Below are 26,710 nucleotides of genomic sequence, written 5' to 3'. Positions count from 1 at the left end.
TTTACAACACATCTCAAGTTCTCAGGGGACACTTGGCTAACATCTGAAAATTCAGCTATAGATGAGTCCCATGTCAACTCAATGTCTTCCTCTACATAGCAGCCCTGCCCTCTCTGCTCACTCAAGTTATCACTCCATGTGTTTCTCCCCTCCCTGGCCCCACCTCTCTTCTACATCACTACCTGCCATTTGCCACAGCTTTTCCATCAACATCTGAACACAATTCTGTCTCTCATCTTTGATAACACACTAGCCTTCTCTTGGTTATTTCAGCTACCACTTCATTTCACTGGATTTCTCTGCAGAAAATTCCTTAAATGAATTGTCTGCCTCACTGTCTCCAATTCTCTCCTCTCATAATCTCTCTTAACCTATGCTAGCCATACTTTTAGCCTTAGTTCTCCAAAAAACTCCTCTACTCAAGCACCCAATCAATCCTTCTCTTTGGTGGACTTCCCATTGGCTTTCAGGCCCTGCAGCTGTTGTTTCTGCACCCACACTGGTTGCTCTCTTCTCTGTCCCTTTTGCTGGTTCTTGTCTTTCCCACAACTTCTCATACTCAGTCCTCCATCTTCCTCTGTTTCTCTCTATATTCTGTGTTAGCAATCTCATACAATCTGGTGACTTGAAACACTTTCTCTATGGCAATGACTCCAAATGCCTAGATTCCGGCAAAACATCTCTCACAAACTCCTGCCTAGTATCCAGTTGTCCACTCTCCATCTTATATTTGAATATTAGCATCTCCAAATCTCATCTCCAGATTTTATTTGCCAAACCTTGCTATTTCCAGGGTAATTGCAACTGCATCCTTCCAGTCACTTACGACAAACTCTGGTGAAATCATTGATTGTCTCACTCTGTCTTCTGCATCTCTAAGCCAACTCCTCAAAGAATCCTGCTGATGTCAACTTTAAAATGCATTCAGAATCCAGCCATTTTGACCAGTTTCTCAGTCACCACACTGGCTGGAGCCACTACTACCTGACTTCTAATCTCAGTTCTGCCAATGTCTGATCTTGGAAAGAAATCTCTTCCATCCTGTGCACCCACACACCTTTGGCTTCGGTCCAGGAGGAGGAGGGTTGGACTTCAACAGAGCTTACCAAAAGATGAGCCAAGGGATAGGTTGCTTCAAGGTCTCAACAAGCATGAATTAATACTCACCAAGTAATAACTATTTAAACTGCTTGAGGAGTCCTTCTCCCTCATGGAAGGCTGTTTTTATTTTTCAGTTACAGTTGACAAACAATACCATATTAGTTTCAGGTATATGGTGTGATGATTAGATACGTAAAACTTATGAGAGAACTACTTTCCCTATACTGTACTTTAATTTATCTTTCTGTGATTGTTTTTCAACTTCCTATTTGTATTTTGTAATACCCTTCACATTTTCCACCCATCCTCCCAACCCTCCTCCCATTAGAAAGATTTATTTATAAAAGAATGTTGTTGTTAAAAACATTTGAGAAGGACCAGCATCATTTGTAAAGGCTACTTCTCCCTAAGCTTCTGTGATTCCATGTCTAAGACATCATCATACTACTGTTTCCCTTGCCTGGACAGATGTCCAAACCCACATCACTGAATCTTCTACTGGGAATGAAACTTTCTCTCCTCAATGCCCTGAGACTATTATTGGCTCTTTTATAGTTCTTACCATGTCTGATTTAAATTATAACTATCCACATTTGTATCTGCCTTTCTCACTAGATTGTGCCTCTCAGGATGCTTTCTTAGCCTTTCGTAGCAAACGGATGTTAAACAAATGGGAATCAAGAGGGAAGAGAAGGAAAGTGCTAAGGAGAGGTCTCTCCAGGAGAGAGGATTCGCTGAGCAGCCAGCTATCACCAAAGCCATTTTAAAAGTTATGATTGACCAACATTTGTTTGATACTATATTTTCATATTTATTCTGTCCTGTAATTGGAATACAAATGGTTATTAGAATCATTCATCTCTTAGTCCTTTTATGACTGAAGTGATTCTACCCAAACTCTTTCCCCAGATACAGTGGTCCCATTTTTCTGAGCATTGTTGAGAACAGCCAGGGAAAGGCTTAGATGTCTCCTGATGGCTCATGTGAAATCAACTACTGCTGAATTAGTTCCATTTGGGGATCTTTTTACTGACTGTTTTCTTAAGTTAAAGACAGTCTCAATTATTTCTCTCTACAAAATGCCACAATCACAAGCCAGGAAGGTTGTTTCAGTAGCTGACTTTCTCTAAAGGTTCGGAAAGGTAGTGAAGGTAACTACTGATGCCTGGAGGTTAGATATTCCTGCTTTATAATGTCTTAATTTCTCACAAGATGCTTTTTCTGTAGGCTCTACCATCTGTTCATGTTGTTCAGTCCCATATTTCTCCTATATCCATCTTCCTTTGCTCTCTCTGAGGACTTTCCATACTCCAAAATTTCTCTTCGTTTCCTACACAGAACAGTCTCACTATCTCACTCCAGACCCCATCCTTAGGTTTTGTACTCTGTACCCAAAATAAGTCATCAAGGTGTTTCCCTAAACAATGACTATTCCTTTCCTTAGAAGAGCACCGGTTGTAAGTCTTAAAATAATTATTTTACAAATACACTTGACCCTCACAAACCTGGAGAGGCTGAGATGAGGTGAGAGGTCTTCCTCAAAGCCCTAGCCACGGTCCATTGCAGAGTCATGCTTTGAGCCAGACCTTACATTCTCTGGGCAACACTCATCACCTCTGTGTTCCTCTTGGTTCTAGGCCTTTGGAGTAGCTACTTCTGCCATGATGTTCATCTTTAGCCTCCTGGAATTCTTCATTGCCTGCACGTCTGCCCACTTTGGCTGCAAACTGGTCCGCTATTCACACAACAACGTGAGTTTGTAGGACCCTTAGTAGGTGGAAAGATGCCCTAAAGAGTGTGGACCCTAAAAAGGTTGTTATGCTTTTGTTTCCTGTCCAGGAACATGGGAAGTCCAGGAATGTCTAAAGGCCTTTGTGCAATTGTGGTTCTGACTAACCCACCTCCATGTACCTGTCTTTTTCAGGGCACTGTGGTCTTTCAAACCATCTATGTGACAAAACCAGTGGCCTGTCCTGAACCAGTGAACTCACCAACATCTTATTCTAGTGATGTCCAGGACTACAAATAAGCCAAAGGTTCTAGAAGCATCTTCCACTGGAACTAAAAAAAGAACCCCCCCCTTCTGAAGCTCAACTTTTTCCTTCCCTGACAAACTAAGGAATGTGTCTCTCCAACTGTCGGCACCCTGTAATTCGTTCACTTCAGCTTGGTTTGTGATGCTGTTCCTCCATTTAAAAGGAGACAGGACTTTAAAGTGGATTTGAGCAAAGAGGTCCTCCCTAGGACATCTCTGTGGGATGTCTAGTGCACACATTCATGTGTTTACTTGTGTGAGCTTACATGTTAGTGAAACAAATGTCTAGACAACCCAAGCTTCATTCTCCCAATCATTCACTCATCAAATAAAAGTGCACTGAGCATTTGATATGTTCAAAACTCTATTAATGGTAGGATGAGGGTGAACATGCAAAATCCTTGACTTCAAGGAACTTCTGCCTCACAAGAGAAGAAGAACATGCAAGCAGTTTTCTATAACACACTGTAGGATTTAGGGGTGTGTAGAGAGAGATCAGAGATGAAAATGATTTATTCTGGCAGTAATGGTGAGGTAGAGAACAAGTGTGTTTGAAGAAGCAGCATTTGTTGGGGTATCAAAGAGAGAGTTGCTTTTGGGGTGTTTTAAAAAAATATTGTTGAAAGAATTATATATGTTCCTCTTTTTCTCACATTAACCTCCTCCAGCCCACCTCTGTCCCCCACCCCAGGTTCTCACCACCCCATTGTCTGTGTCCAAGGGTTATGCATATATGCATTCAAGGTCAGGATTGATCTCGTCCTACCTACCCTCCCCTGCCTTCCCTCTAAGGTTCAACATACTTCTATGACTCTAGGTCTACTTTTTTCATCAGTTTATTTGGATCATTAGATTTCACATATGAGTGAGATCAGGTGATACTTATGTTTCTGTGACTGGCTTACTTTGCTTAGTTTAGTACTCTCCAGGTCTATCCACACTGTTGTAAGTGATAAGAGTTCTTTCTTTTTTATTGTAGCATAGTATTCCATTGTGTAAATTACCTGTTGGGAGGTACTTACTCCTTAATCCTGCTTGCTGTGCCAATTGTTGGAGTAAGTTCTTCCTTGATTCTGCTCAACTATGCTAAGAGTGGGGTCTCAGTTCCTCTGCCAGGAACTGGACCTTGATAGATGTTAGGTATTAGAGAAGACAATATGAGCAATCACAGGCATATTAGAAATCTTCATTGTAGCCAAAACTGGTTTGGCTCAGTGGATAGAGCGTAGGCCTTCGGACTGAAAGGTCCCAGGTCCAAGGGCATGTACCTTGGTTGCGGGCGCATCCCCAGTAGGGGGTGTGCAAGAGGCCGCTGATTGATGACTCTCTCTCATTGATGTTTCTAACTCTCTATCCCTCTCTCTTACTCTCTGTAAAAAATCAATAAAATATATTTTAAAAAGAGAAGTCTTTACTGTAGACTAAATAGTCATTGCTAGCAAGACAGTCCACAAAGTAGTTCTTGCTAAAACAATATTAAACACAAAGCAGCCCTTGCTAATAGAGTAGTAAACACAGGAGCCATTACTAACAAAGTAGCCTGACCAAGTAGCTGCACAAGGCAGCCCTTGTAGACAAGTAGTCTCCATACATAAAAGTACAATAGCTTAGTAACATGGGAGCTATCACACAAGTCTGACAAGGCAACCTCTCACTGTCCGGTCAGTAACATACTTGTATACTAACTTAGACAAAAGTGGCTTCTTGCCAAATAGTGACCTCAGTGCTTGAGCTATTGACAGGCATGCCTGTAAAGTGTACACAGTAAGATTGCTGTGTCCTTACACAGATTGGCTTTGAGCATCCTGATTAGGGTTCCCTTGCTCAGATTGGTCTTAAATATCCAGCGTACTCTAAATAGGGTTCCCACAGCACCACGATTCTGAAAGTGTGGTTTCTAAGTTGTGTTTAGTGTAATAAACTACAATTTTGAGACCTTTGAAGAGAGTTCATCCTCTAAAATTATTAGGCTTTTTATATGCTGCTGTTATTGATGCAATAGTACTCGAGAACAAATATTGTCTTAAGATATCTTCCAAAGTGATGTGGCAATTATATCTTTTATTTACCAAAGGATAGGAACTCATTCAAAGAGAAATAGCTGAATCTATAACTTCTAGATTTGTACACATTCAATTTAAATATTGTTATTCACGATGGCAAATTGGCTCCCTAAAGGTTATGTGCCATCAGATTATAGGAATAATCTCTAAATTCCAGGCTCTCCCTCCAGCAGGAGGAGAGAGGGACCCCCCAGAAGGGGCAGAAGGCTCTCCCTCCCTCGAGAGGAGAGAGGGACCCCCCAGAAGGGGCAGGAGGCTCTCCCTCCTTTCGGGGACCTTAGCCAGAGACAGAAGCCACAAGGATTTATTGAAATCGGGGAGACTGGTCTCAGGAGGTAAGGCGCCCAGGTTGAGATCTCAAAAGGGTAAGAGTCCTTGGAGGGCTGGATGCAGCTTAACCTCCAGGCTCTGGCCAGAGGACACGACGGTGTCCTTGGCCCGGGAGGACACTATGGTGTGTGTCCTCGGCCCCAGGTGTCTAGACTGGTTGTCGTGTTTTGTCATGTTGGTGTCAGGCATATTTGTTTTGTGTTTTGTGTTTTGGTCTCTGTCAAAATGGGCCAAGGTCTGTCAATATCTCGGTGTTCCCCTCTACAGTGTTTTTTGGAAAAATTTCAGGACTTCAAGAAACGGGTGGACGACTATGGCTCTGATGTTAATGCTTTTGATTTAACCACTCTTTTTCCCAGGTCAATGCCGGTCTGTAGGATAACTTTCCCCTCACAGTTCCTAGAGTATTGATCTTGTTTCCTTTGTCCAACATGAGTGCCATTTCTGTTTTGCTGAAACACTGTAATAGTACTTGTTTACTGAAAGGGTATAAGTACAGACGTTTGTTTGATATTTTGTTTGTCTGCTTGGGTATAATTATTTGTTCATATAAGTATGAAAATCTGTTAAAAAAGAAAAAGAAAGAAGCCTTTCATTTGTTTAAAGCTGAGTGTTCTGACGGCTAGCAAACCGCCCTGAATGGCCACTGAGATTCCTTTTTCCCAGGGGTGCTTTGCTTTCTGTCAGAGAGGAATTGGCCCACCTAACAAGATTTATATGTTTATTAATTTAAAGGTATGAAATTATAACAATTGTGGCACAAAAATTTAAAAGCAGAGACCAAATTCTAAAGTTAACTATTTACAACAAGGAAGCTTGAGCTGGCAAAGTTGCCAAGTCTGCCCAGCAAGCTCAAAAAACAAAACAAAAACAAAACAAAAACTAAATGAATCTTATTTCTGCCACCACCCAGTCTTGATCAGTGGTGGAGAAACTGTTCGTTTGAATTGATCAATTTAAGTTTGATATAATTAATGATTACGGTACATTATAAAATCTTTAGAAGAAAAGGAAAATATTTTGATGGCAACTTAGTCCTTGTGTGTGTGTGTCAACTCTTAAGTTATAGTTTTAAAATCAGTAATATCAATGGAGACACACGCAGAGGAGCTTTTCAGAAAGTTCAGAGAGTCTGATTACAGTGTGGGGGTCACCAGTTCCCCTACAGCACCTTTGCTAGCAGGAGGCAAGCATTTTTTCCCAGTGAGAACAGAGTGGACTGCCAGATAAAAACGCCTCTGGGTGGGAGCACCTCCTTCGCCACCTGGGACAGCATGCTCCCTGCCTCCACCCATCTGGTGTCCATCCCCCTCCAGGGGTTGTTTAGAGTAGCTAGTGGAAGCAATGAGCAGTGGCGAGGAGAGAAATTCCTTTGTGATCCCCTGCACCCCAATGAAACCCCAAACCCCCCGGGTGATTGCTTGGACACTTTTCACCGTGTTCTGTGAGGGAGCTTAAAGGCACAGTTAGAAATTCTCCCATTCCCCTTTTCAGGCCTATCAGAATCTGAGATCTGTATCTGTAGGGAAAATGTGGCATTTTAAATTTCAAGCGGCTGGAGCCTGGGAACAGGGTGCTGGGCCTACTCCCTCTTCCCTCTGCCTTTTCTAAATATTTTAAAATAATAGGAGATTTAAGGCATTGTTATGCATTTTTTACGGACATAGAAAGAAGGTTTAAAGGCTAATATAAAATAGTAAAGGTTTTTGTGAAGGTAGTACATGTGATGAGAAAGAAACAACAGAAGTGGAGCTAGAGAGACAGAGAGGGAGAGAGAAAAAAAACACAAACAAAAACGAAACGGAAACTTAAGAAAGAGACTCTGGGAGTCCGAGAGGAAAGAATTTAGACAAAAACAGAAACAAAGATTGGGAGAGAAAGTGATATGGGTGCATGAGTATAAGTATATGTATGAGGGAGGGAGAGAGACATGAGTAAGAGACAGGAAGGGACAGAGATTGGAGAGGGAGAGAGACAGAAGGTGAGGCCGGAAGAGACAGAGACGGTCTGAAAGAAAGGGAGACTTAGACTCCAAGGGTTTTTTAATTTAGAGGAAGAAGACCGACAGGACCGGGGCTCCTTTCAATTAAGCCCCCAAGGGTAACCTTACAAGTAGAGGGCAAACCTATTAGTTTCCTGGTGGATACTGGGGCAGTCTATTCAGTCTTGACAGAGCCGATGGGACCTCTAAGAAGGTATCAGTCCAAGAAGCCACCAGACAAACTGCATATTTTCCTTGGACATCATAAAGGACTGTGGACCTAGGAAGGAACACGTACTGGGGGGACGCAGCCACTGAACTGGACCAAAGTGGAACAATGGGCTTTTGAGGAGCTATAGGCAGTAACCCTGATTGCTCAGTAGAAGCACAACCTTTTCTTGTCCACACAGATACCAGTATACACTTACCCAATTGGACAGCATTTGATTGGTTCCTTGTCAATTATAGGAAGTGTATGTGGGTGAGGAAGCTCAGCTCCTGGCAGCACGTAACCTGCCCTGCCCCTAGGAGAAGGACTTTGTTTTGAATCTTTCTAAATATACTTTGTAACTGAACCTGGTGCATTTGTTCTTTCTCGGAAAACAAGTTGCCTACAGCAAGCCCTGGGGAAGGGAGGCAAGGAGACTTAGCCACTGACAAAACAAAGTGAGTATGACTCAATCTAAGGGTTTCTATGGGCAGCTCAGGCATGCTGATAAGGTTTTCCTGCCAAATGATAACTGTGGGTGTGAGGATGAGCCCAGGGCAGGGTTTATTGTACTAGCTTTTGAGGGTGCCCTCCAAAAAAAGAGAAAGGAAAAGAATTTAGTCAGGTTAGGCACTCTGCTTTCAGCCTTATCATACCCTGATCAGGGACCCCTAGCCATGCCAGACTTCTGACCTTCACAGACAGGAGCTAATAAATGAATTCTGTTTGAAGCTGAAAATTTTGTAATTCCCAATACAAAGTGCTCTCCTTTAAGAAAAATCATGAAGACTTTGCAGCCAGAGAGATTGTTCAAAATCTGTGTCATTGGATCCTAAGTTGGAAATAATGAAACTTCTTTATCTTTAGTTACCATATCTATAAAACAAGAGTAGTACTATATATCTCCCTTACAGAGTTATTATGAAATCAGAGACCATGTGTATAAAGATCTGTGAGAGCAGCTTAAAAACAAATTACAGTGAAAGTGACATGACACCAAGTTACTTATCAGATACTCAGGGGTAGCTGCTATAACTAGTAAATATTATCACTGTTGTTTAGGAACTTAGAACCTTATAGAAGGGACATGCATGGTGGTATTTAGGTAAATATATGTATATCAGTTTATGGCATTGAGGAGAAAATGCAATTTAGTGTCTGAAGAATAAGAAAATAGATTATAAATCCCATCTCATAAAATGAATGTACTCTCTCAGGTGGGAGACACAGGTCTGCATGGTAAGTAATTTTAGAATGTTCTAGCTGAGAGCCCTACCAACATGGCCAATCAGCAGAGGTACCGAATTCTTGAGTATTTCTGTCATCAAATGTATTCGTTATGCTACTTTTATGGAATTCTGTGAGTCATCACCTTTACCTAAGGTAATAACATGCTTCCTGATATGTTATTACAATTCACTTTAACTTTCTCTCTAAATTTTCTGCATAAAATATGAGCATTCTGAATTAAATGAATACATAGTAGAATAAGCAAAATAAATTTAACTTACTTTGTGTCTCTTAGAAAGGAAGGAAGGAAGGGAGGAAAGAGAGAGAGAGAGAGAGAGAGAGAGAGAGAGAGAGAGAGAGAGAGAGAGAGAGAGAGAGAGAAAGAAAAATAAATTTTAAAAATGAAACTAGAGCCAAAGACCGGTTTGGCTCAGTGGATAGAGCATAGGCCTGTGGACTGAAAGGTCCTAGGTTTGATTCCGGTCAAGGGCATGTACCTTTGTTGCTGGCACATTCCCAGTGGGGGCTGTGCAGGAGGCAGCTGATCAATGTTTCTAACTATTGTTCTCCCTTCCTCTCTGTAAAAAAAAAACACAATAAAATATATTTTTTTAAAATGAAACCAGAATTTACAAATGACCTAGAACCGTGGTCGGCAAATTGGGGCTCACGAGCCACATGCAGCTCTTTGGCCCCTTGAGCATGGTTCTTCCATAAAATACCACGGCCTGGGCAAGTCTATTTTGAAGAAATGGCATTAGAAGAAGTTTAAGTTTAAAATATTTGGCTCTCAAAAGAAATTTCAATTGTTGTACTGTTGATATTTGGCTCTGTTTACTAATGAGTTTGCCGACCACTGACCTAGAACATTGAGCAATATGAAACTCCCAGTGAATATAATCAGTTCTGGCAATGGGCTTTTTTTAAGTATTAAGATCTTTATTTAATGAATATTTACATGACTGGGAATTCATTTCCCTGCTCCCAGCCTCAGTTTTTTTTTTAGAAATTGAGCTAATTAGACACACTGTTCTCCAGGAGACTCTAGCTCTGCAATGTTGAAATACCACTATGTGCAAAGCACCTGCTAAGCACAATGAGGGATACTAAAGTGAAAATAGCACAGCCCTGCCTTCTGAAGTTCTTAGCCACTTTGGGCCTCCGTTTTCTCACCTAGAAAACTGTCCAGGTGAGAGGAATCAAGGAGATGTGTTTGTAAAGCACTGGCTGCATATGTGTCTTTTAACTGCTATCAATAACCTCATAGGGGGTTTAAATGCTCAAATGAGTTAATGAAAACAGAAGTCCTTTTCCAATGTATAATAAACATTAGTGCACACGTAAGGGACTACTCTACTGCATTTATACCTTAACAGCATGAATCTGATGACTTCAGCAGGCCCCACGGCCAATTCTGTGTTTGTGATGGCACCCCACAACAGGCATCCTGTGATTCCCGAAAGCATGTCTCAGGTGCCCCTGTATCCACTCATCCAGCCCCAAGTCCACCAAATTTCTGGGAACCCACCTGGTTTGGAGCCGCCTGTGTCTATGCAACCAGCCCAGAGATCCTTTAAAGAAGCCAAAGTTTTAGGGGTAAGTGAGATTTCACACTCTGTGCACTGGCCACATGGCTGGAGTCAGGGGTGGGAGGAGGTTTGGAAACACAGAATCTCCAAATCCAGCAGGTGGGGCTGGAGCTGACCCAGCCTTGCCAAACTCAGCTCTATTAACTCAGCATCACCATGGCCTCTGGGTGCGACCTTGTATTATCTATCTTGGGCATTTCAGGAAAGAGAAAGAAAAGCAACAAAGAAGCAGTAAATTGGAATGCTGCTTCTGTTGCCAGAATCCATGTTGACCCATGTGTTCTCTGGTAGAAGGTGGGTCCTGTGAACCTGAAGGTGGATTCAATGAGCTGGGTGGGACAGGGGAAAGCCCATTTCATTGCTTGGGTGAATGGATTCTTTTTGTTGTTGTTGTTGTTAATCCTCACCTGAGGCTATTTCTCCATTGATCTTTTAGAGAGAGAAAAAGGCAGAGAGAAACATTGATGTGAGAGAAACATATTGATTGGCTGCCTCCTGAATGCACCCAGACCAGGACGTGGGCCTGGGCTCCATATTTATGAGGAGCATGCAACTGAGGTATGTGCCCTTGACCAGAATTCAATCCGGGTCCCTTTGGTCTTTAGGCCAATGCTCTACCCACTGACCATACTAGCTAGGGTAATACAGGCATTAATTCTGATTCAGGCTGCCTGGGTTCAAATTCTAGCTTCACCTCCATAGTAATGTCAGTGGATACAACCTGTATGGAGGGCTTTCTGTATCTTCCAAAATTTAAAATACATAATTCCATTTCTGAGACTTGTCCTGCAAACATGCCTGTTCACATAAGATATATGACATGTATGAGGTTATTTATTACAGCGTGGTTTGTGATAGTGAAAATGGTCCAAATGATTCAGTTTCTTTTGTTTGTTGCTATGAAGCCAAACACAGGACACCGTTGTTGATGGAAGGAAAGTGATTTATTTAGGTGGTGACTACCTGAGAAGGCGGCAGGCTCATGCCTTAACAACCATCTAAATGTCTCAGGATAGACAAAAGGCTTTTCCAGAGCACATGTATCAAACACAAGGCCCGCGAAAATCCGTCCCGCCAGGCCTTGCAATGTGGCCCGCACCGCGCTGTCATCACTGCACTCCGCTGCGTTTCCATCACAATGACAGTTTATGACTGTTCAGTAAACCATTCTGCCCACGATTTAGGCTGGATTTTAGATTTTGGCCCCTTCTCTGATTGAGTTCGACACCCCTATTCTAGAGGGATTGTGGAAAGAAGGGTATTAAGGCATTTTGATGACATTAGTTGCACATTTCAGCTATCTTGTGGATTCGATGACTTTTTTCATGTCTGTCAGCAACTGGTGTTTTGTGGGTTTTTTTGCTCTCTCTGTGGGTTTTATTTCTGGCATCAGGATGTTACAGGCCTGGTGAGCCATCGCCATCTACTACAGATTTATGGTAGAGGCCAGTGAAAAGGGAAACTGAAACTGCTTCTGCCTGTAACATGCTTAAATATGAAATTATTAATATTTTAGACTGTAAGTTTTATTAGTATATTCTTACTTTTAATCCTCTATTAATCAATTAGATGTGAGATTTTTTTATACCCTATATCCTGTTACAATAGGAAAAGAATGGAAACAACCATAGAATTCATCAATATAATTCCAGTGAAACCTATATATATCTAAAGAATGAAATGTGATGGAGCTATACAAAGAAGGCTCTTTGCCCTGGTTGGTGTGGCTCAGTTGTTTTACCATCATACCATGTATTCAGAGGTTGCTAGCTCTATTCCCAGTCAGGGCACATGCCCAGTGGCAGACGTCATCTCCAGTAGGAATTGTACAGAAGGCACACTTCAATGTTTCTTTCTCATCAATGTTTTTTTCTTCTCTCTCCCTCTTACTTCTTCTCTCTCTCTCAAATCAATAACAACATATTTTTAAATACAAAATATGTTTTTTAGATAAAAATAAAACTCCTTGGCTTCTTGTGTAATTATACGTTATATCATTATTGAGAAAAATTATTGGGGGCAGACATTTCATATAATTTGCTACCATTTGTGAAAATTTAATGAAATAATATATTTGTGTTCTCTGTCATGTTTGTGCTATGTCCACATATACAAATACACACGTATATGTGTGTGTGTGTGTGTGTGTTTGTGTGTATATATATTTGTATATTTGGGCTAGAATACATATGTTCCATAAAGCTGTCATAAAGTACTACTAGTGGGGTGGCTTAAAACACAAGGAATTTACTGTCTCAGTTCATAAGTTTGTACTAAAGGTATCCATAGGGCCATGCTCCCTCTGAAGGCTCTAGGGGTAGATCTGTTCCAGGCCAGTCTCCTAGCTTCTGGTAGGTCCTTGGCTTGTGGCAGCAAAACTCCCATCTTAGCATTCTCCTGGTTGCACATGTTTCTCTTCACATGGCATTCCTTTGAAAAAATAACAGTCATATAGGGGACACCTATTCCAGTATACCTCATATTACCTAACTACATTTACAGCATATTAACAGCAACCATATTTCAAAATGGGATCCCATTCTGAGGCACTGGAGGTTGAACTTCAAAATATTAATTTGAGCCCTGGTTAGAGTTGCTCAGTTGTTAGAATGTCAACCTGTGCACCAAAGGGTCATAAGTTTGATTACTAGTCAAGGGCACGTATCTAGGTTGCAGGTCCAATACCCACTCCTAGTCCTATCATGTGTGAGAGGCCACCAATTGATGTGTTTCTTGCACATCAGTATTTTGGTCTCTCTCTCTCTCTGCCACACTCTCTCTCTGCCACTCTCTCTCCCACAGTCCCTCCCTTCTGCTCTCTTTAAAAATCAATGCAAAAAATATCCTCATGTAAATATTAACAAATATATATATATTTATACCAGTGCCCTGGTGCATGGATTCATGCACATTGAAAGGAAATTAATTAGAAGGTGTCTGGTGGGGTGGCACTGGGCGAGATGGGCCAGACATGCCCTGGAGCAAACCTCCAGGGATTCCTTCCTGGCCAGCCACACCTGGGGCCGTGCAGTTGCTCAAAGGGAGTGAGCAGGGTCCCTCCAGCAGATGGGGTCCCTCTGCCTGGCTTGTGGGGATTGGGCCAAAACCATATCTCCAAGGGGTTCTGTATTGCCAGAGGGCAGTTCTCAAGTGATACACCCCCAGAATTGGGCTCCCTCCTCTATGGTTCCAGGGTGCATCACGGGAGAACTGTAGCTGCCAAGTCATAAAGTGTTAAGGGTCTTCCCCCTTTGTTTTTTTGTTTGTTTGTTTTGTGTTTTGTTTTGTTTTAAAAATATATTTTATTGATTTTTTACAGAGGAAGAGAGAGGGATAGAGAGTTAGAAACATCAATGAGAATTATCAATCAGCTGCCTCTTGCACACAGCCTACTGGGGATGTGCCCTCAACCAAGGTACATGCCCTTGATGGGAATTGAACCCGGACCTTTCAGTCCACAGGCTGACGCTCTATCCACTGAGCCAAACCAGTTTCAGCAAGGGTCTTCCCCCTTTGTGGATCAGTGCAGGTGATAGCTACCAGTTGGACAGTCAAACAGTTGCTTAGCCATATATTAATTTGATGAGGGAGAGAAGACCCAATCAAATCCAAAACAATATTTCAAAGAAATAAAAGATGAGCACAAAGAGTTATCTCTAAAATGATGTTCATTGCAATGTTGTTTATAACACGGAAACATATTATACCTGCCCAATATATCTGGGCAATCCTTAAAAAAACATATATTCAGAGAATACATAATACCATGGGAAGGTATTAATAATGAAATATTAAGTTAAATATGCAGTCATTTTGTATTATCAGTGTATAAGGTTATACACCAAAATATAAGTGGTTACTTTCTTTGAGATCTGGCCTGAGAAACAAAGGTCTCAGCTCTGGCTTTCCTGACAGGCCATCCAGATTTTGATCGGCCTGATACACATTGGCCTGGGCATCATCCTAGGGACGCTCCTGCCTGGGACCTTCGTATCTGTCTCATTCTATGGAGGCTATCCCTTCTGGGGAGGCATCTTGGTAAGTAATGTCAGTTGCCCTGCAAGTGAGTTTCAGAAAGTGCCAACATACTCAGTTCCACCTCGGCAAGTGGTGTATTTTGCTGCAGAAAATTTCCAGCCAATAGAGTACATGGGCTTCTTTCTAATTAGCCCACCTCAACAGAGCATGTGGGCTGTGAAACCAGCTCAGGCCTCATTCACAAAAATATTAGCCCTCTTGGGAAGCCACGGACAGGGTGGCAAAACAACAGATATTTATTAATTCATAGTTCTGGATGCTGGAAGTCCAAGATCAAGGTGTGGGCAGGGTTTTTTTCTCCCAAGGCCTTTCTCCTTGATGGGTAGATGACTGTCTTCTTCCTTGTGTTTTCACCTGGTTTACCCTTTGTGTGTGTCTGTATCCTCATATCTCTTCTTATAAGTACACCGATTATAATATTGGATTAGGGCCCGCCCATATGACCTCATTTAACTTTAATCCCTTTTTTAAAGGCCCTATTTTCAAATATAGATGCTCTTCAGCTTATGATGGAATTATATTTCAATAACCCATCATATATTGAAAATATCCCGAGTCTGCCCTAGCTGGTTTGGTTCAGTGGATAGAGTTTCGGCCTGCTGACTTAAAGGTCTCAGATTCAATTCTGGTCAAGGACATGTTGCCTGGGTTGAGGGCTCGATCCCCAAGGTGGGGCATGCAGGAAGCAGCCAATCAATGATTCTCTCTCATCACTGGTGTTTCTATCTCTCTCTCCCTCTCCCTTTCTTTCTATAATTAGTAAAAATATATTTTAAGAAAAGTGCATTAAATACTTCACTACAGAGAATGGGTGGTTTATCCTCATGTTTGCATGGCTGACAGGGAGCTCAGGCTGGCTGCTTCTGTCCAGCATTACCAGAGAGTACCTTACCAATGTTGCTCACCTGGGAAAGACAAAAGTTCAAAAACCAAAGTACAGTTTCTACTGAAGGCATATGGCTTTCACACAATTGTAAAGTCAAAAAAATCAGAAGTCCAGCTATAGTGAATCTGGAATAAAACTATACAGTCACATTTGGAGGTCCTGGGGGTTTGGACTTCAAAAGATGAATTATGAAGAGATAAAATCCAGGTAATAACAAGTGACAGCCTGCAAGGTGCCATTGCCCCTGAGTGGGCAGCTTTCTAATTAGCCTGCCTCAGAGGTAAAGAAACCTTTTCATAGTTCTTTAGCCCAGTGCCCACACGTTGTTCAAATCAGGCCCACAGCTGGAGCTCCAGGAGAAAAACATTTCCACCAGGGGTTAAGAGTGGCTGCCCAGGCACAGAACAGTCATGAAGCAGTAGGGACTTAATCATTCTGGAGATCCCTAATGGGCCCAGATTCCACCATTTTGCAAAATATTTGGTATATTACATGTTTTTGTGTTTGTTTGTTTGTTTTTTTCTGGAAAAGCCCACCATTTTTATCACATTCTCAGGGTGACCTAGAACCCTATAAAAGGTTAAGAACAACAGATCTGTTCTCTTCTCAAATGAATTGCCTTTATGATCCTTTTCCATTTTCCTTAGTGTCTTCCCTCCTATACACACACACACACACACTCCAATCCCTTTCTCACCAACCATCTCCTTTTCTCCTTGCTATAACAGTTTTTCTCTCAATTCACATATCTATAACCCAACGCAACTTTTCTCACAAATAGAAAAACTCCAGAGTAACCTGGACATCAACCAAGTCACCATATACAATGCAATTTAAACAAATAGCCTAGAGTTGTTCCCCAACCTCATACACACAGCATCTGCAAAATGGCAGGGCTTAGATTCTGGGGAGCATTTTTGTCTGAGCACCTGCTCTCTCTTGTTCCCATTTGAGTCTCATCCTCTGAGGCCTAAATCCTCTCTCGGTTCTGCACAGACCCAGACTTGGAACTCAGCCAACCACAGACACCTGTGTGTATAACAGATTTCTGTGAAGTTTGGGGAAATGGAGAAAACACAGTCACAAAACAGTTCCTATTGAGTGTTAGATTCTCCTAAGACATCTCAAAGTCCTTGCTGGCCATCTAACCTTCCACCAGGCTGCTCAGGTCCCATCAGTCCTCATGACTTCATCCTCCCTTTTTACTACAGGGCACTTTTGCTCTTTGTTGCCTTCTTAACTTCAGGACTATCTATTTCCTAAAGGTCATATGATCCTCCTCCAAACCAAAGGCCCTCTCCTTAGGCACCTCAAAGGGACCAGCAGGGACACCAGAAGTCCAGCCTACTGTTTCCTTCCTTACTCATCAAATCTGTAGAAATATTATAGAAGGACAGGAGATTGGGACTAATTTTCTCACTTAAAAGAAAAATGTCATTCCTCTTAGAAGGCACAGGTGGCTAGAGTAAGTTTTCATCAGCTGCTAAGATATTTGCTGCTAGTATTAGTGGAGAGAAATGGTATGCCCATGCATAAGGTGCATAAAGGAAATGAATGCAATACAATTATGGTAATCAGTCATTAGCAAACATTCTAGTTTGCTATTAATAATTATGTATAATAAAATATAAAAATTAAGTTACAAAAATTTTATTAAAATGGTTCTTACATACCATTATATTGTCTGGGCCACAAAAGTATTCATTGTGCTGAAACCGGTTTGGCTCAGTGGATAGAGCATCTGCCTGAGGACTGAAAGGTCCCAAGTTCGATTCCGGTCAAGGGCATGTACCTTGGTTGTGGGTACATCCCCAGTTGGGGCTGTGCAAGAGGCAGCTGATCAATGATTCTCTCTCATCAATGTTTCAAACTCTCTATCCCTCTCTCTTCCTCTCTGTAAAAAGTCAATAAAATATATATATTTAAAAAAAGTATTCATTGTGAGCCTCATGCGGCCCATGGGCTGTGAGTTTGACATGCTTGATGTATAGGATCTATTCTGTACAGGATCTAAATGTTAGATGCAAGCAACAAATTATCTCATGATAATAACACTTAAGAAGATACATAGTTTTTCCCATTTTTTGAAGAGGAACTATACACTTAGAGAAATTAATAGCTTACCCAAGATCACATGAGTTTCAAGTTAGAGTTTAAAAACTGGTATACTGGATTCTAAAATATATATTTATCCCAATTCACTGCCCTGTCTAGTGGTACAAAATAGCCCTTTCTCCCTTCTTTCCTTTCTTTTTCCCTTCCTTCCTTCCTTCCTTCCTTCCTTCCTTCCTTCCTTCCTTCCTTCCTTCCTTCCTTCCTTCCCTCCTTTATTAATTAATTAGTTTATTTTTCCCAAGTTGAGTAAGAGATCCCAGCAGAGGATCCTAGCATGTGAGTGAGAATACGTATGTGACCAGAAGCATGGACACCTGAAGGTAGGGCCCTGACCTCTGACCTCTTTATAAACTCCCTCCCTTCTGTGCTAGTTCATCATTTCAGGATCCCTGTCAGTGGCATCAGAAGAGCTACCAAGATCTTCTTGTCTGGTAAGTCACATCTTGAGACAGGCTCTCTGAATCGTGGACTCTTAGGAGAGACACACAACAAGGGAAAGAAGGTCACACACAATGCCTCCTTCATCCTTGCACCTACTTATAACCAGACACAGGGCACTGAATGCATGTTCACTCGTACTCACTTAACAAGACCACATGAACCTGAACAGAGTCACAAATGGGAAAGAGTCCAGAAGATTCGGTGGAAGGAAGGGCAGCTTCAGGGTGTGGAAAGACAGATAATAACTTTAACTAAGAGGACCTTATAAGAGGAGGCAAAAAACTACCTAAGGTGCATGGCTTCCCTACAGCAGAGCACACACTGATTGCCTGCAGCACACAGAGCCCAGTGCCAGACATTTCTACAGGGAAGCCAGGGGAGGCTCAGGCAAAGGAATCTTTCCAAACAAGTTCTGTGAATTAACATGGGCAAGGCTTTGTGGTCCCCAAGCACAGGACCAAGAAAGTACCTTTGTTTCTCTCACACTCAGGTTATCTGGGGCATGGGGCCCCAAACTGAACCAGTCCCACACCAGATAAGATCTATTTTAAAATCCCTACAGGGCATGGTTCTCTGCACAAAGACCAATTCTTGGCATGGCTCTCTGCACAAAGACCAGAATCATGGAGCATCAGAACCTGTCACATACTAGAACACTCGGGCTGAATCTTTGGGCCATTTCCTATGAGATAAACGAATCAGGTGTTTCCTAAACATTATTCACGAGATACTTATCCTACGAGATACTTTGTGAAGATGGTTAGATAAACTTGGGAGCGATTTCTATTTAGTAGGCTCCTCTCTAGGGGATCCATAATCCTTGTTAAAAACTGAAAAATCCTGCACAAAAGACCTATTTAACTTTGTTCAACCCAGATGTTTTCAAAGTTAATTTACCACCAGACCTATCTTGCACAGGATATCTCCTTACTTGCCTCAAATCTAGGGTTCCATGAGTTCATGTTATGAAGCACTTGTTTTCCTCTCTCATACTGTCCCTCTGTGTCTTCTTCAGCTGAAAGACAGCATGGGCCTGAGTATCACCAGTGCAGTCTGCTCTGTGGTTGGAATCCTGCTCCTCATCACAGATATGGTTATCAACTCCCTATTTATCCACAATAGCTCCAATGGTATGGTAAGTATCCCTATAGACCACATGTGTCAAACACAAGGCCCGCGGGCCAAATCCGTCCCACCAGGCCTTGCAATGTGGCCCGCACCGCGCTGTCATCACTGCACTCTGCTGCGTTTCCATCACAATGACAGTTTATGACTGTTCAGTAAACCATTCAGCCCGCGATTTAGGCTGGATTTTAGATTTTGGTCCCTTCTCTGATTCAGTTCGACACCCCTACTATAGACCAATGCTCCTCTGAGCTTCACCTGAGCTATCTTTAGGAAATCATTGGGAAAGGACTGACCCTACCAAGCTTCATCACCAAACACCAAAGAAAACAGAGGTGTTCTCAGAATCAGAACAGAGTTTCAGGTCCCGTACCTATAGCTCTATTGCTGTTACTCTAAGCATGTGACTTTCCTTAGTATCACTTTGCATGCTTATAAAACTACCTACCTTTTGATATTGTTCAGAAAATTAGATGAAGTTATACAGATAATACACTGGTATCCACCAACCTGTACATTTACTCACATGCTCACCTTCCTGCCCATCTTCATTGTCAAAGAGGTCTGCCTAGGTGTTCAGAAGAAGACGAGAGTGAACATTTAGGTTTTGCAGGCCATCTGGTATCTGTTACAAGTACTCAACCAAGTGTGAAAGCAGCCATAGAAATGCATAGATGAATGAGCCATCCCATGCTATAGACCAGTGCTATAAAGTAGAAATGTAATGTAATCCTGGTATGCACCTTAAGTTTTTCTAGTCTCTATTAGAAAGTGAAACAATAGCAGGTGAAGTTAATCTTAATAATACATTTATTTGACCCAATAAATCCAAAATGTCACTTCATTATGTAATATGTATTAAAAACTATCAATTCAATATTTTGCATTTTGACGGCCACATCTTTGAAATCAGTGTGCATTTTACACTTACAACACATCTCAAATCCTAGGGATCCACTTGGTTACCTGATGGGAAATTGAAGCTATAGATGAGTCTTCATGTAAAACCAATGTCTCCTCTGCACAGCAGCCCTGTACTCTCTGCCCAAGGTTATTACTCCATGTGTTTCTCTCTTCTCCCTGATCCCCACCTCCCTTCTACATCACTGTGGGCTATTTGCTACAGCTTTTCTATCAGCCTCTGAATATACTTTTGTTTATTTCATCTTAAAAAAAACAAAACAAACTTCTTTCAGTTATTTTAGCTACCACTCCATTTCTCTGGCCCTCTCTGTAGAAAAGTCCTTAAAACAATTGTCTACCTCACAGTTTCCAATTCTCTTCTCTCATAATCTCATAAATCCACTAGAAGCATACTTTCAGCCTCACTTCTCCAAAAGCCTCCTCTGCTCAAAGTCCTCAATCATTCCTCCTCTTTGGTGGACTCCCAGTGGCTCCCAGGCCCTGCTGCTGGTGTTCCTCACCCACACTAGTTGCTCTCTTCTCTGTCCCTTTTGCTGGTTCTTATTCCCCTTCCCCCCACCCTCCAATCCCAATTTCTTATTCCTCAGTCCTCAATCTTCTTCTGTTTCTCTCTCTACTCCCTGCCTTGGCAGTGTCATGACTTGAAACACTTTCTCTATGACCATGACTCCAAATGCATAACTTCCTGCAAAACATCTCTCACAAACTTCAGTCTCTTGTATTCAGTTGTCCACTCACCATCTTAAAATGAACCTACCCAAATCTCATCTTCAGATTTTACTTCCCAAACCTTCTCACAGGTTGCCTTTTCCAGGTTGATGGCAACTGCATCCATGCATTTGCTCAGGACAAGAACCCAGTGAAATCATGTTTCCTGCACCTCCCAGGAAACTCCTCAGGGAATCCTGCTGGTTTCACCTTTGAGCATCCAGAACCCAGTCATTTTCACCAGTTTCTCAATCACCACACTGACTGGAGCCACCACCACCTGACTTCTAATCTCAGTTCTGCCAGTGTCTGATAGGAACTTTTCCGTTCTGGCCACCCACACACTTCCCGGCTTCAGTCCAGAAGAAAGAGGGCTAGACTTTGACATAGTTTAGCAAAAGAAGAGCCAAGGGAGGGGGTGCTCCAAGGTCTCAATAAGCTTGAATTATTTCTCATCAAACAATAACTATTTAACCTGCTTGAGAAACCCTTCTTCCTCATCAAAGGGTGTTTTTTATTTTACTTTTCAGTTACAGTTGACATACAATACTATATTACTTTCAGATGTTCAGCATAAGGATATACGGGTAACTATATACTCTATACTGTACTTTAATTTACTTTCCTGTGACTATTTTTATAATTCCCTATTTGTACTTATTAATAACCTTCACGTTTTTCATCTATCCTCCAGCCTCCTTCCTGTTATTACAAAGCTTTCTTTATAAAACAATGATTTTGTTAAAAAACAGATTTGAAAAGGACCAGCATTATTTGTAGAGGCTCCTTCTCCCCATGCTTCTGTGATTCCTTGACTAAGGCATCACCATACTGCAGTTCCCTTTGCCTAGACACCAACCCCACATTATGGGATCTTATATTGAGAATGAATATGTGTCCCCTTGTGCCCCCAAGCACTATTTTTGGCTCTTTTATAGCTCTTACCAAGTCTTATTTAAATTATGACTTTCTCCATCTGTATCTGCCTCCCTCACTAGACTTTGCTTCTTGGGATGCTTTCTTAGCCATTCGGAGCAATCAGATGTTTAATAAGTGCTTGATAAATTGAGAGGGAAGAGAAGGAAAGTGCTAAGGAGGAGTCTCTCCATGAGAGAGGATTCTCTAAGCAGCCAGCTATCACCAAAGCCATTTTAAAAAATCATAATTGATCAACATTTGCTTGATACCTGCCATGCACTTTCACTTTCATATTTATTCTCTCCTGTAATTGGAATCCAAATGGTTTTGAGATCACTCATCTCTTGTCCTTTCATGATTAAGGTAGATTCTACCTAAACTCTCTCCCTAGATACAGTGGGAAATCCCATTTTTCCTGAGCATTGTTGTAGAACAGAAAGGGAAGGGCTTAGATGACTCCGGGTACTCATGTGAAATCGACTACTGCTGAATTAGTTCTATTTAAGGATCCTTTTACTGACCATTTTTCTTAAGTTAAAGACAGTTCCAATTGTTTCTCTCCACAAAATGCCACGGTCACAAGCCAGGAAATTTGTTTCAGTAGCTGACTTTCTCTAAAGGTTTGGAGAGGTGGTGGAGGTAACCATTGGAGGTTAGACATTCCAGCTTTGTAATGTCTTATTTTCTCATAAGATGCCTTTCTTTACAGACTCCACCTTCCCTTCATGTTTCTCAGTCCCATCTTTCTCCTCTATTCATCTTCCTTTGCTCTTTCTGAGGACTATCCATTCTCCCAAATTTCTCTTTGCTTCCTACACAGAACAGTTTCACTCATTCACTTTCTCACTCCAAACCCCATCCTTAGGTTTCGTGCCCTGTGCCAGAAACAAGTCATCAAGGTGTTTCCCTAAACAATGACTATTCTTTTCCCTAGAACACAGGTAACAGTGTTAAAATAATTAATTTACAAACACACTTGACCCTCACAAAACCTGGTGAAATATTTTCTCCACAAGGCTGAGACCAGGTTGGAGGACTTCTTCAAAGCCCTAGCCAAGGTCCATTGCAGAGCCATGCTTTGAGCCAGACCTCACGCTCCCAGAACACCACTCATGACCTCCATGATCCTTTTGGTTCCAGGTCTCTGGAATAGCTATTTCTGCCATGCTGTTCATCTTTAGTCTCCTGGAGTTCTGCATTGCCTGCACATCTGCTCACTTTGGCTGCAAACTGGTCCGCGATTCATACAACAACGTGAGTGTGTAGGATCCTCAGTGGGTGGAAAGATGCCCCAAAGAGTATGAGGAATAATAATGTCATCTGGCTTTCCCTTCCCATGCAGGTGCACAGGGAATCTCAGAATGTGTAAAGGCCTTTGGGCATACATACTTTGCATTAACACACCTCCTTTGCCTGTCTTTTTCAGGACGCTGTGGTCTTCCAAACCGTCTATGTGACAAACCTATTGGCCAATCCAGAACCAATGAACTCCCCACCATCTTATTCCAGTGACATCCAGGACTACAAATAAGCCAAAGGTTCCAGAAGCATGGTTCTCTGGAACCAAAATAGAACTCCCTCTGGGCTTCTGAAACTCAGCTTCTTCCTTCTCTGACAAACTAAAGAATATGTCCTGTCCAACTGTCGGCACCCTGTACTTCATTCACCTTAGCTTGGTTAATCATGCTGTTTCTCCATTTAAAAGGAATAAAAGGAGACAGGACTTTAAAGTGAATTTGAGTAAAGAGGTCCTTCCTAGGATATCCACCTGTGGGACATCCAGTGCACTGATGAGCTTATGAGCTAATGAAACAAATGTCTAGACAATCCAAGCTTCATTCTCCCAATCATTCACTCACGGACTAAAAATGCACTGAGTATTTTATATGTTCAAAACTATTTATGGCAGAAAGAGGGTAAACATGGAACATGCAATTCCTTGACTTCAAGCAACTTCTGCCTCACAAGAGAAGAACATGCAAGCAATTTTCTTTAAAGTAAGGCAGAATATGGGGATAGTGCAGAGAGATCAGAGAGGGAAATAATTTATTCTAACAGTGATGGGGAAGCAGAGGACAAGTCTAGTTAAGGAAGCAGCATTTGTTGGAAAATTAAAGGAGGTAGTGTGGTTTTTATATTGTTGTTTTTTAGTCCAATAGCAAACCACAATTTTGAGAGGACCTTTGGAGAGAGTCATCCACTAAAATTATTAGTTTTTTTTTATATGCTGTTACCTCCAATGCAATATTACTCAAGAATAAACATTGTCTTAAAATATCTTCCAAAGTTATGAGGCTACTGTATCTTTATTAAATAAAGGATAGTGACTCATTTAAAGAGAAATGGTTATGTATTCTAAATTTGCACACTTTCATTTACATATTGTTATCCATGATGGCCAATTGGCTCCCTAAATGTTATGTGCCAGCAAATTATAGAAATAATCTTTCAATTCTAGGTGCCATCAAATTTTCCTTTGCTACACATCCAGACAATGACTTATTTTTTATTACTAGATATGGAATATGATTTTACTTAAAAAGTATTTTAGTCTCTGATTTTACCAAATAAGTTTCCTCTCAATAGCTTTCTGTTCATAGCTCTGTCTTTTTCTGCACCTACATCTTTTCTGACTAGAGAGCCTTTGGCTGCCCATCATCTAGGAAGGAATGGCTGATATTCTAAGGCCTCCAGTGCGTTTTCTAGAACTTAGCAGCCTTAGGGAATGACAGTCAGCAAAAAATGACAGATTGAGCAAGTAATAAGCTGGTTTAGACCAGCTCTCCACCTATCTGTTTTGTAAGCTGAGCCCAAGGTTAGTACACTGCACTCCCCATAAGGGGCTGGCTTATTTGAACCATCCTTAGAAGGCTGGATTATCAGAGTATGTCTGGCACTCTCTTCTTCTAAGGTTGCCTCTCACTGCCCCATCCAATTTGACATCTTCTCCCTCCACTGATCTCCAATCTTCCATGTTGATCTTACACTCTCTTCTCAGAGCCTCCTTCCTGACTTATTTGAACTCTGAGTTAACATAGACACTCCAGATGTGTCTTACCTCCTACAAGTGCATCATTTCAGAGAAGACATCTTCTAACACACCTGGTGCTTCTCCAAAGAGGGATACCTCCCACCTGAGCTGCTGAAATCACCATGGGGTTAGTTAGAAAAGGGTCCCTTTCTTATCTTACTACCTACTCTGTTAGTTCAGTGTACTAGGCCCTCATCCCCAAGGGCCCCTTCATCAACTTGGGGTGATAGCTCACAGCCTCCATCCAGTAGACAATAAAACTGTTCTGCATCATCCCACAAGTCATTTCTCTGCACATCTCCCTTCTCTTTAAAACAATGACAAATAAAAGCTGGAAGAGACCTTGGAGTTCTATGGATACAAATGCTGAGTTAGAGAGGGCAGAAATATTCCCAGCTCAAGCCAGCTAGGAGCACAGGCAAGACCAAAACTCCAGAAAGCCAGTCTAGGGCTCCTTGAAGAAGTAGAGACATGTGGTGGGAAAAGCAATGTGGTTAAGGTCAGAAGACAGGTTTTTTTTCTTTTCACCTTAACACTACTCTCAACCTTATTTTCTCCAATACCTTCATTCCCCATTCCAAGGACAATGTCATCAATACCCCCTTGCCCGGCCCCATGTTGCCAAGCTCATTGGTTCTATTTCTTTTCTTTCTTTCTTGGCCTCTAAGGATTTAACCCTTCAATACACTCTTGATTTAATTTTGTTCCAGTGTCTCCACATGTCTTCCTAATTCTTCTAAAATGGCTCTTCTTTTGCCTCTTGTGCCTCAAGCTTTGCTCCCCAGGATGGCATGTCCCTTGGTCCTCTTCTTATTTTATGTACTCATTTCTAGGGGCTTGAGATTCAAACCTCAAGATTATGAGATTCAAATGTGCTAATCAGTGCACAAAAGTATTGCAAAGTATACCATTATCCAACTAGGCCTTGGTTTCCAGGATCCATCATCAACTAATTGGGATTTCTTATGAAAGAGGTTGTTCTATTTCCTTTCTCATATGCTGTCACTCTTATTCACTGTAGTATTGAAAGTCCTAGCCAAAGCAATCAAATAAGAAGAAAAAAAAGGCATTTAAATTGGATAGGAAGGAGTAAAACTGCCCTTACTTGAGACAACATAATACTCTATGTAGAGAACCCTAAAGAATCCAATAAAAAACTACTAGAACTGATAAATATATTAAGTAAAGTAACAGGATATAAAATAAATATACAAAAATCTGTTGAATTTTTATACACCACTAGTGAACTGACAGAAAGGGAAACGAAGAAAACATTCCCATTCATAATTGATTAAAAAAGAATAAAAACCTAGGAATAAATTTAACCAAGGATGTGAAAGTCCTCTACTCAGAAAATTATAAGATACTGAAGAAAAAAAAATTGAAGAAGATCCAAATAAGTGGAAACAAATATCGTGTTTATGGATTGAAAGAATTAACATCATTAAAATATCCATACTACCCAAATCAACCTAAAAATTCAATGCAATTCCTATAAAGACACCAATGTCTCACTGTGCTAGAAGCTGGAAGTTCTAAATGAAGGTACTGGTGGGGTCATGGTCCCTCTAAAACCTGTAGGAGAAGGAGCCTTCCTTTTGACTTCCTAGCTTCTGAAGATTTGCCTGCAATTTTTGAAATTTCTTGGCTAGTAGTTGTATCACTCCAGTCCTCCATCTTCATGTGATGTTTTTCTTACATGTCTCTACTCCATATTTCCACTGTATATGTCCTCTTATGTATCTAAATTTCCCCTTTATTAGAACAGCAGTCACATTAGAATAAGGCCCACCCTCTTGACCTAATTTTACCCTATAAAGACTTCATGTCCAAATAGGTCATATTCTGAGTTACTAGGGAATAGGACTCTAATATATTGTTTTTAGGGGACCCAATTCTACCCATAACAGTACTCCTCAGAAAGCTCTCAAGTGATTTTTTGGACTTAGAATGTTGAGTATATCTTCTGTTTTCAAAGGTGGACTCT

The 26,710-nt window shown here is 41.4% G+C and overlaps 1 protein-coding gene across 2 annotated transcripts in view; it reads left to right on the top strand.

The window, feature by feature from the left end:
• Positions 1–23,978, top strand: part of LOC118712911 (membrane-spanning 4-domains subfamily A member 8-like) — a 53,576-nt gene extending 29,598 nt beyond the window's left edge. The window contains exons 5-9 of one of the 2 annotated variants that reach the window (XM_045577639.1): positions 10,325–10,544; positions 14,453–14,575; positions 17,948–18,007; positions 22,833–22,946; positions 23,119–23,978. In XM_045577639.1, coding sequence (XP_045433595.1) covers positions 10,326–10,544; positions 14,453–14,575; positions 17,948–18,007; positions 22,833–22,946; positions 23,119–23,223 — 621 coding nt within the window. In that variant the 5' untranslated portion in view covers position 10,325 and the 3' untranslated portion in view covers positions 23,224–23,978. Of the gene's footprint in view, positions 1–10,324; positions 10,545–14,452; positions 14,576–17,947; positions 18,008–19,032; positions 19,153–22,832; positions 22,947–23,118 lie in introns of both variants that reach the window. The other variant, XM_045577638.1, reaches the window with a different exon arrangement.
• The last annotated feature ends 2,732 nt before the right edge of the window (positions 23,979–26,710 follow it).

This window comes from Pipistrellus kuhlii, unplaced genomic scaffold, assembly GCF_014108245.1.
Source record: "Pipistrellus kuhlii isolate mPipKuh1 unplaced genomic scaffold, mPipKuh1.p scaffold_m20_p_9, whole genome shotgun sequence".
Classification (NCBI taxonomy): domain Eukaryota; kingdom Metazoa; phylum Chordata; class Mammalia; order Chiroptera; family Vespertilionidae; genus Pipistrellus; species Pipistrellus kuhlii.
Note: the sequence above shows the minus strand (reverse complement) of the source record. Positions and strands in the feature narration are given on the sequence as shown.